The sequence below is a fragment of the Heliconius melpomene genome, chromosome 17, assembly GCF_056956725.1.
Source record: "Heliconius melpomene rosina isolate 202511_hmr_F chromosome 17, ASM5695672v1, whole genome shotgun sequence".
Lineage (NCBI taxonomy): Eukaryota > Metazoa > Arthropoda > Insecta > Lepidoptera > Nymphalidae > Heliconius > Heliconius melpomene.
This window is the reverse complement of record NC_140405.1, coordinates 14,741,125-14,759,736: the sequence shown is the minus strand read 5'-3', so window position 1 is coordinate 14,759,736 and position 18,612 is coordinate 14,741,125. Positions and strand designations below refer to the sequence as shown.

Genomic DNA, 18,612 nt, shown 5'->3' with positions numbered 1-18,612 from the left:
GTTCCTACGGATTGTATATGTCAAATAAAATAGATTTTTTGCTTTATAGCATGTTAATTAATTAATATTTAAGCAAAATTAAATATACTTTTATATTTTATAGCTTCACTTTTTATCTATATCGTAGAGAGCAGTAAAAGAAAATTTATTTTAATACAGTTACCATAATGAATATAGGTAATGTATAATTCCGAATATTCAATCAATATATTTAGGATGACAAGAATTTTTCTATTTGTATTGTATATTTTATAATGGAATTATTACCATATTTTGTCTTTTTTAAATTAAATATATATTTTTTTATATTATGCTTCTTAACTCAGCAACAATTTTTTTTGTATGAATTTGCATTTGTCAGCTGCCAAGTATTGTCCGACCAGTGTCACCAACATTTTTGTGTTATTATCTCTTTTTTACCGTACAACCTCCTTCGTGTGACACTGGCGAAGTGATTTTGTGCTCAACTGGCACGCTCGGAATGCCATAATAAAAAGGACAGAACAAAAAATTTTTATATTAATGATTATGAACTGATATTTTGTTTATTATTATAGAGATCTCTTTAGTTCATGAGCTAAAGATATCTTTATTTCGAAAAATATTTTAATACAAATAATATAAGTAAGTTTCTTATATAAAAAAATAAATTAAATTAAATAACATTTTTATTAACAACAAAGTCACGACAAATGATAATCTAAATGATGAGTTTTAATATGACCTTTCAAGCTACACTTCTGTACAAACGCTTGACCACAAACAGCACATGCAAACCGACGATCATTATTATGAATCCTCATATGCTCTCTTAGCGTTTTTTTTCTTGCATACGACTTTTTGCATACAGAACACTCGTGAATCCGTTCCCCGTTATGTTTTATCATATGCACTCTCAGTTCGTTATTCGTGAAACACTTATAAGCACATAATTGGCATTGAAAATCTCTTTCTTCAAGATGATCGCGTTTCATATGCCTTGATAATGTATAACGTCTATCGAACGCCTTGTCACATACATTACATTTATATCTCAAAGGAGCAGAACCGTGGGTTTCAACTAAATGCTTTTGCCGTCTAAAATATTCGGAAAACCGTTCGGGACATTTCGGACATTTAAAACGCTTGAGCATCTTATGAACTGTATCGACATGATTTTTGTGTTTTTGATGAGTTGTGAAAACTTTTTTGCATACTTCACAAGGAAAATTACCACCTACATGCATACTTTTTATGTGAACTTTTAATCTGTATTTAGTCACGAATCCTGTACCGCATTGATTGCATACGTAATTCCTATAATGAACATTCATATGTCTTTCTATCGAACCAAAAGTTTCGAAGTTACAGCCACAGGACAAACATTCATAGGGATGTTTGTTATTACATAGTTTAAACGGTATAACTCGATCTGAGAATTCAGGATGAATTTTCTTTTTGTGTATTTTGATTAAATGTGTTTTTAATTCATTCAAATTAGGTAAATCCATGTGACAGATGAGACATTTCAAATCCGTTATATCGGCGTATACCACCAGACATTCCGTTCCGTATCTGGCAACAATTTTCCTAGTTTCTGACTTTTTGTGGGCATTTATTTGATGATCTCTCAATAAATCGAAGTTTTCATAGGAACTTCTACAGTAAAAACATGGAAACCCAACACGATTTTTACTTTTAAACACCGTTATATTAGAATATTCTATTAGCATAGTAGTATTTTGTATCTGAGCCATTTTTTCGGTTACATAAACTTTCTTCCTAGATTCATCTTCAATTTCGTCTTCCAGAAGTTTCGCTACCATTCTTGGGAAAACTCGTTTGCCTGTGAAAATAAATAAAACAATTATTTATAGATTCAAATTCAAAATATATAAAAAATAAGTGAAATATAAAAATTATTTTTATATTTAGTATCTCCCACATTACAGGGCCTTGCCAACAATGGGTTTTACTTTGAATTTATTTTCCACCCATTTTATATAAAACTAGTGTTGCGCTCGCTTTGCTGTACTATGATGTGCTAAGAGTTAAAGTTATTTAGTTATGTCTCATATTGCATTTCTTTTCATTAATTACCTTTTAATAAATCCAACTGTATAGCAAATCCTTTACAGGATGTAGTGTATAAAGTTTTTCGAGTAGGTAACTTGTATGTTACAGGGAATCTGGCTAGTAATTCTGCTTCACCATCTACCTTATCTAATTTATCATCTTCTTTTAAATCTGTGAAATGTAATAAAAAGTATTAACTTTTTCTTTTAAGATAAATAGAATAAAAATGATTTGAAAATATTTATATTAATGCAATAACATTAGAAAGTTCTTCTCATGTTAAGTGGAACAGAGGCAGGCAACTGTTATGTGGCATCACATATGTGAGATCATAATTATGTTAGGGTGCAAGAACAAATGTGTGTATATGAGATCACATGTGTAGATGTGAGATAGCAACTAAGCCTTGTGCTGAACATTCGGTCTACTGCGGCAATATATGTAGCCCGATATTTTTTAGGCCAAGCAATATGCGTGGCATCTCTAATCACATATTTAGATGCAAAATCACATGTGAGTGTGTCATTATACATAGGTTGTAACTGATATCCCAAACACTTTTAAAAATATTATTTATTATTTAATAAATAATGCTTCGGCTTGTGATGTATCTAGTGTTTAGAACTGTTCATAGTTGTGATCGTAAAAAACCCAATATCTTTTAGAGATTCGGAGGTAACAGTGTTAAGAAGCACGCAGTATCTTATATTACAATTTTTTATGTGTGCATGGGTCTTTCAAGTAATGAATGAGGAAAAAATAGAAAGATTATTGAATGAAAGTGATTTTGATTTCTCTAAAGACCACAATGAGGATGAATATTTGCTTCCAAAAGTCCTTGAAAATCTTCTTCATCTGGAGGAATCTGATGAAGAAGAAGAAGAAGAGGCACCATCTCAACAACATATGGATGAAGTGGTTCAAAGTTCATCACGGTTGTTTTGGCATACTAAGGAGATGTTTTCCCAAGGTTCACATGTAGCGGATGATGAACTACTTTCCCATGACACCTCTGGAATATATGTTAACTTCTTTCCAATATCTGGGGCAAGACCTTTGTGATTTAGAAGCTCAACAAATCCATTTTAAGTAAGTTCAAACTAATTGATCTGGTGTATTATTGATATGATGGGGACACTAAATTATCAGGGCCAGCTCTACAGGAATAGAGATTTGTGTGTGTGAAACGGCGGTAATAATCATTAGTGTCCTGTACAGTGATTGATTTTTCACGAGTGTGAAACTTGCTGAGCAAGTTGAAGACCGACAAGACATTAGCAAGAGGTGAAAATATGTATGTGTTCTTAAATGGAAGGACACAAAAGCAGTTACAATGCTCTCAACGTCTAGAGACGCGTGTAGATAGCGGCAAGCGTTAGTGTTAAAGTCCATAAGCGAAAAATAGATATCAATCAACCTGCTGTTCTGAAAAATTACAAGACCTGGTGTGGTGTGGTGGGTGGGATAGATTTGTGCGACAGATCGATAGTGTGCACTATCAGAGCGCAATGCATACAAAGAAATGGACGGGAGCCTTCTGCCACTTTTTAGATTTTGTAGTGATAGTCATGAACTGCTGAATTATATACACTTACTTTTACCTATGCTTTTGAACCTCTTATAAAGAAAAATCGGCCGATCATCACACAACCGATACCAGAAGTTACGAGAAGGAAGGGCACCTACTGGGTTATATCTGCCTATCCTGCTGTGTGTGGGATACAGGGTGAAGCTGATTTATCTATTTTTGATTCATATAATATATCTTACCATCATCATCAAATGATGTAAACTCCAAATCACAGTCCATAATATTATCATCAGGTTCCAACTTTACCTCCATTTCTTGTTCAGGTTTAATTTCCAAATCGGATTCTATGTCACCCACTGAAAATAAACAAAATAATTTTATTAAATTAATATGGCACAACTAGTGGTTGCCTTCCACTACTTTGTTTCAATGGACTTTATGAACCATTTAGTAAGGTTCTTAAATTTACTGAAAGCTTTGATATCTCATATTAAAAAAAACTTATAAACATCAAACTACACTATACTTTAACTTTTACCATTATAGTCATATAGGTGGAATATACCATTCAAAGTATTTTTTTTAGCTTCACACTGTATCCCTTCGATGGTAGAATTGAGCAAATGGGGTAGAATAGAAGAAGCTATAGCAAAAGAAAAAGCTATTTTTTTTACAGTTATCAAAGAAAGCTATATATAGGCTATGTTATGTCACATTAATTAATTGAATTTACTTCACTGTACAAATCATGTCTTACAAAAATCTTAGAAGCTAGACTAAATATGAAAATTCAAACAACCGTATTTCTTATTAAACTTTATCTTATAGTTACATTAAAAAGATATATAAAAGAAATCCCATAAATTTAAGTTCAATTTAGTCACCCTTTGAGTACTTACTATTAATGAAAACAGTTTCTTTATCCAGCATATTAGAAAGTAGCTGTTGTTCTGCATTGACAACCATTAGGCGGAATTTATTGGCATCTCTGAGATTTTGTATGCAGGTAGCACATATTAATGTGCTTAGCTGCTTATTTGTAGACAGCTGTGGATAAAAAGAATAATTTATAATATTTTTAATAAGTAAACTATACAATGGAGCAAATTAACATAAGAAACAACTAAAACAACACAATTACTTACATATATATCAAAGCATTCCATAAATATATCAATGTAGACTTCACGAGTGCCATTCGTAAAATATTCTTTCATAATATCTCTGTGATAGCCCTTTATTAAACAGAATCTACACTGGCCGTATACAGTATTATTTCGTCTTTCCATGATTATTGTCAGAAGAGCTATTAGATTAACATTAAAATTATAAAACACGGCCCTTATTTAATTTTTATCACCATAATATCATTTACAATAATTATTTCTTCAGTTATTAATAATCTTTTATTGGATAACAAAAATAAATAAATTCAGATCTAACACAATAAAGTAAACCCTATCTGTATCTATAATACTGATAAACGTCAGATGGATGAAGTTTGATATCATAGGTTTTTAAACTCGTGAACTGAATTATTGTGTTTTTGCTACTTATAGAAGAATATAAACGAACTTATTTTGTCTTTTCCGTATTTTTTTGTGTTACGATAAGTAACTTAGCTGGTACTGGTAGGCTCGAAACTTTAAAGAATCTTCTGAAGTCTTTCGACTTTCTTATTGTGATATTTTTAACGTTTTATATATATTTAATTATTTTACACTAGCGGCCTGCCAGCGGCTTCGTCCGTCCCCTTTAGTTTGTAATGTAATTTTATGGAATATCAGTTAAGTGACGAAGAAACAAAATTTCAATTTAAAAAAATTGAATTTATTTAGACAACAATAGTGCTGAAGTGTAATGTGCCTTTTACTGTGTGCCTCTTCAGTGTATCTGGTGGGCATTATGATCCAAAGCGATCTCTGAGACCTATATTGAGATGATTAGAGACATGTACCACGATTCCGCTTCTATGGATAGGACTGCTGTTGGAGACACTAGACCCTTCCAGATTACAGCGGGAGTTCACCAAGACTCGGCTCTTAGTCTGTTCTTATTCAACGTAGTGCTCGATACTGTCTCGACTCACATCCAGAACCAGCCTCCATGGATCATCAGCTATCAGTATGTATGACGATGACATAGCACTGATTGACGAGAACCGACTGACGCTGGAGCGTAAAGTGAACCTCTGGAAGGGTACGCTTGAGAACGGACGAACGGAACGGCGGGCTGATCTCGGCACACTCTGGAGCTTCACATCACGGAAATGAAGATGCTGAGGTGGACGTGCGGCGTAACGCGATCTGACCGCATACGCAACACAATCATTCGAGGTAGTCTTGGGGTCCATGACGTAGCGGAAGAGCGTCGCCTGAGATGGTTTGGCCACGTTACGCGCCGTCCTCAGAACTATGTCGGACGCAAGTGCCTTGCTACACCAGTTCCTGGAGCGAGACCTCCCGGACGCCCAAGGAGCGCTGGTTGGATGTCGTGATGCAGGACATGAGAGCCAATGATGTTACCACCGAGAACGCAAAAAACCGTGCAAAGTGGAGTAGGTTGAGTAGAAAGGTAGGCCCTGGTAATAGCCGGGATTAATGCCAGGAAGAAGAATAATAGTGCTAAAGTATAACAAAACATGAAATGTATTGAAGTATTATGTTTAATATAAATAGTATAGAAACTTGCTAGAGTAAGAAAAAATAAATAATTTTAAATTTTTTTATTTACAACCCTTTTAAGATTTATAATTCATTCAATTGCCATATGTAAGCAAGGAACATATATACTAGTATGAAAGGCGTGAACTGTGTATCCGGTCTCCGTCTTCAATGTTTAAATACAGGCAGCTCAATAAACAGATCTCTTGTAGCAGCCAAATTGACCCGACACTATACCGAAGATATTCCGCACGTCAGCCTGTACTAAATTAGAGGAGCCCTTAATCAGTTTAAGAACAACAAAGCACCGATTCCTTCCTAGTGGCGCTATAAAAATTATTTAATACCGTCATCAGAAGCGGAACTGTTCCAGAAGATTGGAGCAGGAGCGTGGTGTTGTTCTTAAAAAAGGGCGATAGAGCTCTTTTGTGCCACATCTATAAGCTTTTTTCAAGGGTTCTTACTAATCGTATCGCGCGCAGGCTAGACGACTTCCAGCATCCCGAACAAGCCGGTTTCCGAAAAGGCTACAGTACCATGGACCAATACATACGCTGCGACAGGTCGTACAGAAGAGGAGTATAATCTGCCGCTATGTGTTGCGGATGTGGACTATGAGAAAGCCTTCGATTCTATCGATACGATGATTGAAAGACGACAGCCGCAATCATGTCAGTCCGTGTCCACGAGGGTAGAACAGCGCCTATTCCACTGCAGCGCGGAGTGCGTCAGGGGGATGTAATATCCCCGAAACTGTTCAATACTGTCATTGGAAGACGTGTTTAAGCTGATGAAGTGGAAAAGGCATGGTATTAACATCAACGACGAACACTTAACACACCTTCGATTTGCCTATGATATAGTAATCTTAGCAGAGTCCTTGAAGGAACTCAGTACTACCATACTAGGGGACCTTCATAGCGCCTCACAACGGCGGGGTCTTAAGATGACCATGGACAAGACAAAAATCATTTCTAACGTCCATGTTACCCCCATGCCGGTCGTTGTTGAAGGCGTACCTCTGGAAGTTGTCGATGAGTACATCTACCTGGGACAAGTGATCCGAATGGATAAGTCAAACTTTCAGAGAGAGGTCACTCATAGAATCCAACTCGGCTGGGTAGCGTTTGGGAAACTACAAAATATCTTCTCATCTAGTATCCCTCAGTGCCTGAAGACCAAAACTTCTGTGTGTTGCCAGTGTTAACTTATGGCGCTGAAACGTGATCCTTTTCCGCAGACCTTATCCACAGGCTGAAAGTGGCGCAGCAAGCGATGGAGAGGGCTATGCTTGGTATTTCTCTATGCGACAAAATTCGTAACGATAAAATCCGTAAACGAACGCGGGTGACCGACATAGCTCTCAAAATCTGCAAGCTACAGTAGCAATGGGCAGGCCATCTTGTCAGGAGGGCCGACAACCAATGGGGAAGAAAGGTCCTCGAATGGAGACTACCTCTCAGCAAAAGGAGTACAGGCTGCCCTCCAACCAGGTGGACCAACGACTTTGCGGGAATCAAACAATTGTCTCTTAAAAAAATAAATACTTATAGTATTTAATGCAGTTGAAAACATACTTTAGGTATATTTTACAGAAAATTAAATGAATTACATTAAATAAAGATTTTACATAATTTTTCTTTTATTATAATTTATTTTACTTTTTATCTAACAAATCAACATAGGCACAGTCTATTAAATCTGCATTTTTAACACCAAGTTTTTCTTGTAAATCGTGAGCTACCGCCTGACCTTCCTCTGTTGTTTGTTCAGGTCGTAACACAACTTCTAACTCCATGAAACTACCAAGATCTTGTACAGTGTCAATGTGTAAACGAGTTTGACCCACCATGTATAGCTTTCTGCAAAAAAATTATATAAAATTAAAGAAATTGTTAGTTTGAATGCACTAATCTACTACTGGTGAATGGACTACTGATGATTTTAATTGTGTTCCGTTATAACTTATATCTCGCACTGTATGTCATTTGTTACACACTATTGTTGGTTCTTACTATGGAAGGATTTCTGCTAGTAAAATAGTATATAAAAAAATATTTCTGACTGTATGCTATTAAATGAAACTAAGTTTAAAATATTTTTAAAGGACTAGAGAGCAAAAACATTATATAGATTGCAAATAAGTGATAAGGCGACTAGTGATTTTAATGCATATAATACCTAAGCAATATGTAGAGCTTAAAAAATCAATCATATAACTTTTTGTTGTGATATTAAAGCTACTAACCGTTCTTTCACAACTCTTCCACGAATACCCAAACATTTTAAAAGCATGTTATTCAATAACCTGGCTTTTTCTTTCTCATCTACAGAAAATTGTAAAAGATCATAATCACACAGCTTCGGTCCTTGTTCATCATCTCGATCGTATCTTACAAGGGTAGCTGATTCGTCCGCATAGACTCTTAATTTCAATCGACCGCTATTTACTTTGTAAAATGTATCGTCTTGTTGAATAATTGTTGGTTTCGTACCGCTTAAGCTTTCTGCTATTTGGCAAATCGCTTCCATGTCGTGTACTTTAGCTTTTATTTCTACATTACGCATTTTTGTGTACGATAAATATAACTGGGTTTTTATATTGTTAATATATTGTAATTCTTAGATATTGGATAAAATGTATGTTGCAGAATTTACGCGCGATTTGTAATCTTTCAAACAAATACCAATAAACAATATATGTTCCTTGCTATAGAGTATAGATAATCAGTGCTGCCAACCTCAAAAAAGCAAAAAACAGCATATTATAGAACTTAAAAAAACAGTAAAATACAACAAAAGCATTAAAAATAATACAAATACATTGACATTTAGAAAGAAAATAAAGTTAGAATGCAAATATCTAACCAAAATTTTTAACGTTTTTAATTTCGAGGCAATTTTCTTAGGCTGAGAGGCTTAATTTTCGATATTCACGAAGTAATTTTTTTTGAACTACGTACATAAAAAAATTTAATCCTTAAATTATTTCGTTATTCGTCTGTTTTTATGTCCTCTAAATTGTTTATCTCAAGTAACGAGTATAGGATATGTTAAGCTAAAATTAATATGAAATAACCAGATTTACGGTCTCTAGATTTACGGAGTGCCAAAAATTAAAAGTCAACGCATTCTAAAAATACGAGGGATTATAGTTTTTGCTGCATTTTGCACCGCGTGCAAACTCTATGGTAGGCACTTCCTGTGGACCTACATTTATGAAATTTGATTAAAAGTGAAAATTTATAATACAAACTAAGGTATGAATTGAGTGCAAACTTATACGTATTTATCAACTTTAATACGCAAATTTCCTGTTGACCCACTATCTTAATAATTAATCACTTATCTCAATATTTTTTTTTACGCATTTCCAAAAACATTAAATATGAGGACTAAAACAGAAAACAGGGATACAAGGCAAAAAACAGTCAATCTACTGTTAAAACAGTAAGGTTGGCAGCACTGTAGACAATAGACTTACAGAGTACAGACTGATTGACCAGTGTTTTTGACACTTGCCATATCAGATGCAGATTATTCTTGCACAACTGGAACGCTCGAAACGCCATAAATTAAGAACTGACCTGAAGTGATTATTCTTGCAAAAAACATTGTTTAATAAAATTGTGAAAATATAATTTATTTCTTAAAGCATATTTAAAAGATATTTAATATAAGGAACCTCATTTTATATAAGTGATTTTTTTTAACAATAAAAATTAATTGAATAGAATTCTTGAAATATGGCGTTTCGAGCGTGCCAGTTGAGCACAATTCATTTCGCCAATGTCACGTTGTATGGAAAACAATAAAAATTACCTTTGACATTTTGTTAGAAACTGTCACTGACAGTCCGTCAGCCAAGGAACATATACTAGCTCTCATTGGCGAAGTGAATCGTGCTCAACTGGCACGCTCGAAGCGCCCTAAATAAAGAACCGAACCATATACTAGCTGTCAGCTCATCTCTTAAATGTATCATGTGTGCGATACAAATCTGGATTTTTTAAAATATTTTCTTCTAATAATTAAGAAGAGTAATAATAAAAATGGATTTTAATAGTATAACTTGGATATCTCAATCTGATGTATGTAGATGTTGCTTATCAGCCAACGCAACTTTGTATTTAACAGAAACAAATATTTTTTCAAGTAATGTAAGTCCAGAAGCTTATATAAATATTCTACTCGATTCCTTGGGTATAACTGTAAGTATTTCTTTATAATAAGAAATAAAGTAAATTAAGTTGCAGTTTTCCTATAGTATTTTCGTTGAATTAAAAAATGCTCTATAGAATTCGATAATTTGTGGATTTGAATATAATTTTATTTTTATTTACTCTAACTATGTTTTGTGTCCACAACACCATATTGGTTGCTACATAATATTCTGTTGTGTGCAGACACAAAAAAAAATGTGAAAAACTCAATAGATAAATAATATATTGTGTAATTGTTGCAGCTTTCTCATATGAAGTCTTCAGATACCAGCAAGTATATTTGCAAAGCATGTGCAAATCAGCTTTGTGAAATTTATAGTTTTCAAAAACAAGTGATAAAAGCCGAAAATGTATATAAAAAATATTGGGATCATATCATAGGTAATTTTTATAAAGTAATTTATATGCAACAATAATTTATATAAATAAATGCAACACTTTCTAACTACACATTTAACGAGAGTGAAGAAATAAAAACAATACATTCCCCATTGGAATTTGAACCCACAAGTGTATTTACAATTTGCTACTACTTTCATGAATCATGCCTTATATTAAGATTCTTATAATAAAATAACAGTTTTAATTACAGATGAAAAATGTAAAAAAGAAAATATAAGAGAAAATTTTAATTCTAATTATCTTTTAATAACAGAAGATCGTAATTATGATTCTGATACACCCATTGCAATAATAAAAAATAAAAATGAAAGTGCTGCTAAATTGAATGAATATTGTAATAAAAAATATTCATATAAGTTTGACAATAGTTTAGAGAATAACGATAATAATAGTGTTCCAAATAAAAATGAAATTGGTGAGTATCATTATTTTGGGACAGTATTTAACTATAAATATGGTTGTCTTGTATTGGATCCTCACTTAGGGGAATGATTTTAATTAAATTATTTTTATTTCCCTTCTCTAAGAGATAAAATGCATAAAACTCTCAGTCAATGTTAGGGAAAATGTAAAGCTATTTTTTTTTGCTAACAAATATGTTGTCTTTAGATTCTGATATTCAGTGTGCAATCTAAATGCTTGAATAAAATGTCACAATGTTGCAAGTAAAAAAATAATCTTTTATATTTTTTTAGGCATAAATAAGCTTAACATTCAGAAGCAAATATCTGAACGTAAACAAATAATTTTGACATGTAGCAATGTTCTAAAAGCAACCACTGCATGTCCTTTCCGCCACCACAAAAGTTGGTTTCAATGTTTCTTCTGTTCCCAAGATTTCATGGAAATTAAGGCATTAAGGGATCATAATTTACAATGTCATATAAATATTGAGGAGGAATTAAAAAAAATTAAACGCTATCCACGCTCATTACAAATAGATATATCTAATTTAGAATGCCGAAACTGCCATTTAAGTTTAAATGACATAGACACAATGAAACATCATTTATTAGAGAAACATGATAAAGTAATATACAAAGAATGTATAGCAGACTATAAAGTCAACTCCAGCCCTTTCTCATGTCATTTGTGTAAATTGGAGTTCCATGTTTTTAGGACTTTAACAACTCATCTAAACGAACATTATGCAAATTGTATATGCGATGTATGTGGAAAATCTTTTATTAACTCCAAAAGATTAAAAGTACATAAACGTATACATGAAAAAGGAATTTTTCCTTGCGCTGAATGTGGAAAAATACTAAAGACTAAAATATCCAAGGCCAATCATATGGAAAGTGTTCATTCTAAACGTGTCATAAAATGTCAAATTTGTTTTAAACCTATGAAGCATTATAACGATAGGATAAAGCATATGTCTGAGGAACATAATATTACTCATTCATTTAAATGTCCGATTTGTAACAGAGTGTATAATATAAAACATTATCTGGCAACACATATGCGTCAAACTCATGGACATAAAAATAAAAAATGCAATGAATGTGGAATGGCCTTTATAACTAATCATGGATTAAAAAAACATATGCTGAAACATACGGGAGATAAGCCATATTGTTGTAACATTTGTAATAAATTGTACGCAAGAAGTTACAGTTTAAAGGAACATATGAAGATACATGACAGTGATAAGCGTTTAGTTACGCCACCCTAATTTGTATTTATCTCTGCTTATAATAAAATCGTAAGAGGGTCGGTGTCTGTACTTGGAAGATATTTAAAAAAGTGTTATTGGGAACCTTTATTAACCTAATAAAACTCAAAGCAATGGTTTTTAAAATGTTTATCTGTTTGTCTCTTTGTCCATTTGTCTGTGCGTTTGTTATCGCTAATCTCAGAATCGGCTTAACCGATTTAGATGTGGTTTTCACTGTGTGATTATGGCAAGCTTCCGAAAACATAGAGTTTATTTTTTTACAATTGGTTCATAAATTTAAAAGTTATGTTAATTTATAGTACTTAATTCGGCAAATTTGCTACTTGCTATAACACTACAGTAATTTGTAGCTAAACAAAATAAAATAAGTTTTCAAAACACTTAAATTACTTAATGATGCCGTCGTGGTGCAGTGTGTGGTTCAGTTCCCATTCGAGGAAATTAATTACAATATATCAATATTTTGAGACCAGTCGTGGCGAACGAACACAAAGTGTGATTATACACGCGAGTAGTGGTGAGTTCGATCCCCATTCGACAAAATTACATATTTATTTACATTTACTTATATTTCCATTTTCTTTGCTCTGCTCTGGTGTCGAGGCAAAGCGCAGCGTTGAGAACCGCTACTCAACAGGCAATGCTTCCAGACTTCGGCGGAAAGTGGGAATTGGAGTGTCTTAACACTACGTTCTCTGCTGTGTGCGCGATGCTGATTTAATTTGTTTTGATTTAGTATTTTCATTTCTCCGCTTTAGTAACAAGATAATGCGTGGCTTTGAGTTGAGAGAATTAAATATGAAAAACAAATCAATTTCCAAAACACTTAAATTACCATTTATTTATTGCATAACCAATCTAAGAGAATTAATGCATTTTAGGGTTTTGTACCTCACTTTCACTTTTTTTGTCAATTTTTGTCCGTCTGTGAAGACCATTACACTTCTGATATCAGATATTCAGGATTGCGGGTTTTTGCAGCACAGAAATTAACTTTTAATACAACGCTATCAAAAGATATGAGCATTTATATATCTTTTTTGCTTCATTTTGTATGAAATTCACCGCTTATAGTAGTACTTCCCGTAGACTTAAATCAATTTTATTCGCTGCATCATCAAAACTTATGAGATATTTTCCAATCACAATCCTGAAATTGGTGCAGACTTTTCTGTGGACGAGTCCGACTCGCGCTTGAACAGTTTTTTCTTAAATACACGTTCGTATATTTCAAGTGGTATTTGTAATTATATTATATTTACATACATAAGTGTTTTATTTATTGATTTATTAGAATAATAAGAATATTACACAGCATTTTTTATTCAATATAAAAAATGCTGTCTAATATTCTAATCTTATATCTATGAATATATAACGGAAAATGCAAATTGTGTAGATTTACCGGTGAAATCGGTGTCGAGATAAAAAAAATCCATACAAACTTTCAGCCCTTTAGGATTTTTCAAAATCCGTTCTTAGTGGATGTTCAGATTACGAGAATAAACCTCTGTCTAAATTCACATTTCTACAGCGGTTACAGCTATGCGTGCGTTTTAATATTTACCTTAGTCAATAAGAAAATGTCCTTTTATATATATATAGATTATTGAATTAGGTAGCTTTTCTTTTTTTAATTAAAACTATAAAATACAGTATTATTATTACCGTATTTTTATTTGTGAGTGCGTTATGAGTAAATACAGCTTCTGATCCTTTACTTTTGATATTTTAGTTACTATAATATTAAGACAGTATTATATTATTTTACTTTTCAATTACTTTACCTAATGACCCTGTAATGTTGTGAAATCACTAATTTCTTTAAAGAAAAGGTATAATGAAATAGTAAATTTGGTAATGAAAATAATAGATGCAATTTTTTGGTTTTGTGCCTATTCACACCGTTTTACTAGTAACATAGCTGATTACTTTATAGTGCTACTTTTTTACTCATGGTAAATGTGCTCTGTGGTTCTGTGATGGTAATCTAACAATTGGCGTAATGTCAAAATTAAAAACAATTGCATTTTGTGTTTTTTAAAATTTTAATTAAATATTAATATTGTTACAATTAAGTTAAAATGGAAAATAATTTGAACAGTACTCGGTTTGGTAAATGCAGATTTTGCTTCAGCAAAGGAAATCATAGAGATATTATGAAAGAGTACAACTGGAACGGCGTATCTGAGATTTATTTCGATGTATTTCAAGAATGCTTCAATTTATATGTATGTATGTTTAAATTTTATATAAATATTTTAAAGTTACAGTTCATTATATAATTTTCTTACACTCAAATCTTCAATATTTTTTTCAGCTTCATTCTGTATTCTACTTATGCTTTAGGCATGGAGAACCTAGTATTAAAACACTCCGTTTCGCACTTTCAGCCGAATTTTTCAAGTAACGTAGGAAAGAAACAAAATATTTATAAATTCCCCTGAGTGGAGATTGAAGCTACAACCATTGCATTACAGTCAAGTCTTCTTTTTTGTCAGTCAGTCAAAGTCAGTCTTTTTTGCCCCTATGCAACTACAGGCTCAATACTATTAATTAATTATAATAAATCTGTTTGCAAATGCTACATAATAAATAAATTATAGATGGTATGCAGGCGCCACCATAAGTGGTGAAATTTAATAAATACAAAATAAAAACAAGTGAAAAGGAAGTCATTATTAAAGTTTTGCTTATAAGTAAAATATAAATACTAATTATTATTCAATTAATTCCAGTTATGCACAAATGGGAGAAGTTCTCTTATATGTATATCTTGTATAGAAAAATTAAGAGATGCCAATACTTTTCGTACAATGGTTGTTAATGCTGAAAGACAGTTATTAGATACATTAGATGAAAAACAGACATTTTTTATCAATTGTAAGTTCTTGGCAATTCTGTAGTTTTATATATTGTATAAAAAATAAAGTAACTAATGTTTGGTTTAAAATAAGGAAAATTAGCTTGTCATAGTTACCTAACTTGTGATAATTTTTCAATAAGCAACAAATTCTTTGTATGTTGGCACCTACATTAGTTTCCAATGTAATTCATTTAGTCTTGTTTGCAGAGAAAGGCAATGACAATAATTCATTTACCCAAGTGGTAATCAAATCCATAACTTGCATTTTCAGTTATGTAGTGTTGTTAACTGTATTAATAAAAATATGTATACATTTTTTATTATATTTCAGTAAGAGGACCATTAATGGAAGTTGATGTGAAAGTAGAAAAAGACACTGAATTAAAAAGAAAGGAGAACAATTTAGATGGAAATTTAAATGATGATGATGATGTCATGTTAGATAAATATGATGGTTTGTTATTTTAATCAGTTTTAAGCGTTTATTTGTTTGTCTCATTATCAGAGCGAATGACATTGCATTTTAGATATTTTGCCAGATAATATATCAAATACTGATGGTCCAGTAGAAGGGGAAGCAGAACTTTTAGCAAGGTTCCCACCCGGTACATTAAAACCATTGCCCACCAGAAAAACCATGGAATATACATGTAAACAGTTTGTTAAAGAATTGGAATTATTGAAAGGTAGGAAACTTCGATTTCTCAATTGATGTTGTACTGTTATTTTTATTTCAGAAATTTAATATTAATTGACATAATATTTTTTTCCTTATTTTTTTTTGGCATAATTTGTTAATGATTTAATTATTAGTCTATTAAGTAGAAAAGTATTTTTTTCAAAAAAATTGTCACAATAATAAACTCCAAAAAATATATTTTATTTTCTTCAGCTTCATGCATCTTCCGCATAAAGCATAACAAGCAGAAAGAACTAAAGTACACTTATATTTACAGGTAAAAAAATAACTGGTAGCTCAATAAAAAATTTAGTAACACATACAATACCAAATAGAATAAGAAACACCGTGTACATGACGGAAAAGCTAGCCCACATAGCCAATGTATCAACTATTCTGGAACATTCTAATCTAACCGCCTTCAAGACTAGACGACGATCTGGTTTTCCCTGTTTTTACTGCAGACGCATATATGAAAACTTCGAAGTTTTAAAAGATCATCAGTATAATGATAAATGTAAGGCTAATTTAAAAAAAATGTTGGCCAAGTGTGTAATGGACCGACTAGTTGTATATGTTCATATAACAGAAATAAAATGTACTATATGTGATCAAGTTCAAGCCAATTTAAACGAATTGAAGTCACATTTGACAAAAACCCATAAAAAAAAACTCCACCCTGAATATGGAGACAGAATTATACCCTTCAAGCTGACGAAGACGAACGAATATGAGTGTCAAACGTGTGGTTTTAATTTCGAAACTTTTGGTGCAATCGAGCGTCATATGAACGTTCATTATAGGAATTTCGTTTGTGATCAGTGTGGTGCCGGTTACGTGACCCAAAGTCGATTAAAGGTGCATTTAAAATACTCCCACATACAGGGTGTGTTCCCTTGTGATATATGTAACAAAGTGTTCAATACTCAATACAAACACAAGTGTCATGTCGATGCAGTGCATAAAATGGTGAAAAAAAATAAGTGCCCAAAGTGTCCCGAACGGTTTACGGATTACTTTGACCGTCATCAACATATGGTGGAGGCGCATGGAGAACAGCCACTGAGGTACCGCTGCAATGTTTGCATGTCCGTCTTCAAACGGCGTTACGCCCTATCTCTACACATGAAACGACGTCATCTGGAAGTTAAGGAGAAAGAGTGTGATTTGTGTACATACAAGTGTCATACTATAGCCGAGTTGAAGGCTCATATGATCAAACATAATGGAGAAAGAATGTATGAGTGTTGTGTGTGTAAGAAATCGTACGCTAGGAAGAAAACTTTAAAAGAACACATGCGTATACATAATAATGATCGTAGGTTTGTCTGTGTGGTATGCGGTCAGGCATTTGTACAGAATTGTAGCCTAAAAGGTCACATGAAAGCTCATCATGCGGACTATAGTATAGGAATAGGGAGGAGTTAGTTAGCCTTTTTGAAATTATTTTGAGTTATTAATGAAATTTGGGGCAGGCCTCCTATAAATTAAGTTAGTCCATTCATCCTTGTCATAACTGGTCACATTTGAGACTCGGTTACCCAGGGGAAGCTCAGCCTAAGCGACCAACGACTTGGTGACAGCTCAGGAGTCAGAGACAGGGGAAGATAAATGACTCTGACGTCGTGCGGCCTGAGGTGCCACGGTGCGATGCTCTTGGGGTACAGATGGTCGGATGCATCGGGGTGGCGGATGGACAGCTCTTAATTTTCAGGTTTCGGTGAATCGAACACTGTCGTCATCGATCAACGTATATAATTTCGCCAATCTGTTTAGAGAAAATAAAGCATAGGATTTTGTCACTTAACAGCGCTAAAAACTAAAATGAACGGAAAAATTTAAAACATTTTTTATTTATTGAAAACGTTACAAGCACTTAAATCATCAAATTACAAAAAAGTCAGTCAGTAGTGGCAGTCCTACAGAAAGCTTTATTATAGTCCACGAGTTGTGGCTGCCTTAAAATTAGGTTTTCTGAATTCCTACCCATTATTCACGCGGAAAGATAATATTCAAAAATATGAAAAAATCCTAACACTTAAAACTGGAGACTGATCACTATATTTTACCTAAAAGGACTTAGTTTCAGGAGGCTATATTTATATTGAATATATAAAGCTATTTTTTTTGTTTATTTTTAAATAATGCCATAAACAAAAGATCTGAAAAACATTAACTTCTTGAGAGATTTTTAAAAAAGTAAATGGTTGTAAATATATATAAACGGCCTCTAATAAGTACATATATAATGATTATAAAAAAATAAATTATTGATGAGAAGTTGACAAAGTGGATTTTATTTTACTTTCTTAAAACCCATCCTGTTGCGGGGCCCCCCTGCCCACCCCGTCTGTTATATGCAGTAAGTTTTAAAGAAACATATTTTAAATATTACACATGTATTATATTACTTTTGTACAATGTACATGTACAATAACTTTTGTAGTTGGACTCATAATTTAAAATTGTTTTACGTACAGAGATTAAAAAAACTGACTTTATATTTTTTTTA

The 18,612-nt window shown here is 32.8% G+C and overlaps 4 protein-coding genes across 9 annotated transcripts; 2 read left to right on the top strand and 2 right to left on the bottom strand.

Moving 5' to 3' along the window:
• Positions 1–523: 523 nt before the first annotated feature.
• Positions 524–5,074, bottom strand: LOC146530532 (uncharacterized). Its single transcript, XM_085199936.1, has 5 exons — positions 4,732–5,074; positions 4,486–4,633; positions 3,826–3,942; positions 2,080–2,226; positions 524–1,825 (listed from the first exon to the last, which is right to left on the bottom strand). The coding sequence occupies exons 1-5, from the start codon at positions 4,873–4,875 to the stop codon at positions 684–686; spliced, it is 1,698 nt and encodes a 565-aa protein (XP_085056062.1). The 5' UTR covers positions 4,876–5,074; the 3' UTR covers positions 524–683.
• Positions 5,075–7,867: 2,793 nt separating this feature from the next.
• LOC146530531 (uncharacterized) lies at positions 7,868–8,961 on the bottom strand. Its single transcript, XM_085199962.1, has 2 exons — positions 8,498–8,961; positions 7,868–8,111 (listed from the first exon to the last, which is right to left on the bottom strand). The coding sequence occupies exons 1-2, from the start codon at positions 8,815–8,817 to the stop codon at positions 7,907–7,909; spliced, it is 525 nt and encodes a 174-aa protein (XP_085056088.1). The 5' UTR covers positions 8,818–8,961; the 3' UTR covers positions 7,868–7,906.
• A 779-nt stretch (positions 8,962–9,740) lies between these two features.
• LOC146530530 (uncharacterized) lies at positions 9,741–13,820 on the top strand. 3 transcript variants are annotated; one of them, XM_085199942.1, is made up of 5 exons: positions 9,741–9,841; positions 10,089–10,460; positions 10,715–10,853; positions 11,053–11,289; positions 11,570–13,820. In XM_085199942.1, exons 2-5 carry the CDS (start codon positions 10,302–10,304, stop codon positions 12,550–12,552), a joined length of 1,518 nt encoding a protein of 505 aa, XP_085056068.1. In that variant the 5' UTR covers positions 9,741–9,841; positions 10,089–10,301; the 3' UTR covers positions 12,553–13,820. The 3 variants fall into 3 exon arrangements, with proteins under 3 accessions (XP_085056068.1, XP_085056070.1, XP_085056069.1); XM_085199944.1 differs by having other exon boundaries at positions 9,779–10,409; XM_085199943.1 differs by having other exon boundaries at positions 9,783–10,460; positions 11,065–11,289.
• A 622-nt stretch (positions 13,821–14,442) lies between these two features.
• LOC146530529 (zinc finger Y-chromosomal protein 1-like) lies at positions 14,443–18,389 on the top strand. 4 transcript variants are annotated; one of them, XM_085199932.1, is made up of 5 exons: positions 14,443–14,786; positions 15,294–15,438; positions 15,753–15,875; positions 15,961–16,107; positions 16,378–18,389. In XM_085199932.1, exons 1-5 carry the CDS (start codon positions 14,640–14,642, stop codon positions 17,526–17,528), a joined length of 1,713 nt encoding a protein of 570 aa, XP_085056058.1. In that variant the 5' UTR covers positions 14,443–14,639; the 3' UTR covers positions 17,529–18,389. The 4 variants fall into 4 exon arrangements, with proteins under 4 accessions (XP_085056058.1, XP_085056057.1, XP_085056060.1 ...); XM_085199931.1 differs by having other exon boundaries at positions 14,447–14,786; positions 15,949–16,107; XM_085199934.1 differs by having other exon boundaries at positions 14,645–14,790.
• The last annotated feature ends 223 nt before the right edge of the window (positions 18,390–18,612 follow it).

Excerpts from the sequence above, each read along its gene's own strand:
- LOC146530532 (XM_085199936.1), bottom strand. The coding sequence starts at position 4,875 with ATGGAAAGACGAAATAATACTGTATACGGCCAGTGTAGATTCTGTTTA. Across the intron at positions 2,227-3,825 it reads TACATCATTTGATGATGATG|ATTTAAAAGAAGATGATAAA; the intron begins GTAAGATATATT and ends TACATTTCACAG. Across the intron at positions 1,826-2,079 it reads ACAGTTGGATTTATTAAAAG|GCAAACGAGTTTTCCCAAGA; the intron begins GTAATTAATGAA and ends TTATTTTCACAG.
- LOC146530531 (XM_085199962.1), bottom strand. The coding sequence starts at position 8,817 with ATGCGTAATGTAGAAATAAAAGCTAAAGTACACGACATGGAAGCGATT. Across the intron at positions 8,112-8,497 it reads GGAAGAGTTGTGAAAGAACG|AAAGCTATACATGGTGGGTC; the intron begins GTTAGTAGCTTT and ends ATTTTTTTGCAG.
- LOC146530530 (XM_085199942.1), top strand. The coding sequence starts at position 10,302 with ATGGATTTTAATAGTATAACTTGGATATCTCAATCTGATGTATGTAGA. Across the intron at positions 10,461-10,714 it reads TCGATTCCTTGGGTATAACT|CTTTCTCATATGAAGTCTTC; the intron begins GTAAGTATTTCT and ends TAATTGTTGCAG. Across the intron at positions 11,290-11,569 it reads TCCAAATAAAAATGAAATTG|GCATAAATAAGCTTAACATT; the intron begins GTGAGTATCATT and ends ATATTTTTTTAG.
- LOC146530529 (XM_085199931.1), top strand. The coding sequence starts at position 14,640 with ATGGAAAATAATTTGAACAGTACTCGGTTTGGTAAATGCAGATTTTGC. Across the intron at positions 15,439-15,752 it reads ACAGACATTTTTTATCAATT|TAAGAGGACCATTAATGGAA; the intron begins GTAAGTTCTTGG and ends ATTATATTTCAG. Across the intron at positions 16,108-16,377 it reads AGAATTGGAATTATTGAAAG|GTAAAAAAATAACTGGTAGC; the intron begins GTAGGAAACTTC and ends TTATATTTACAG.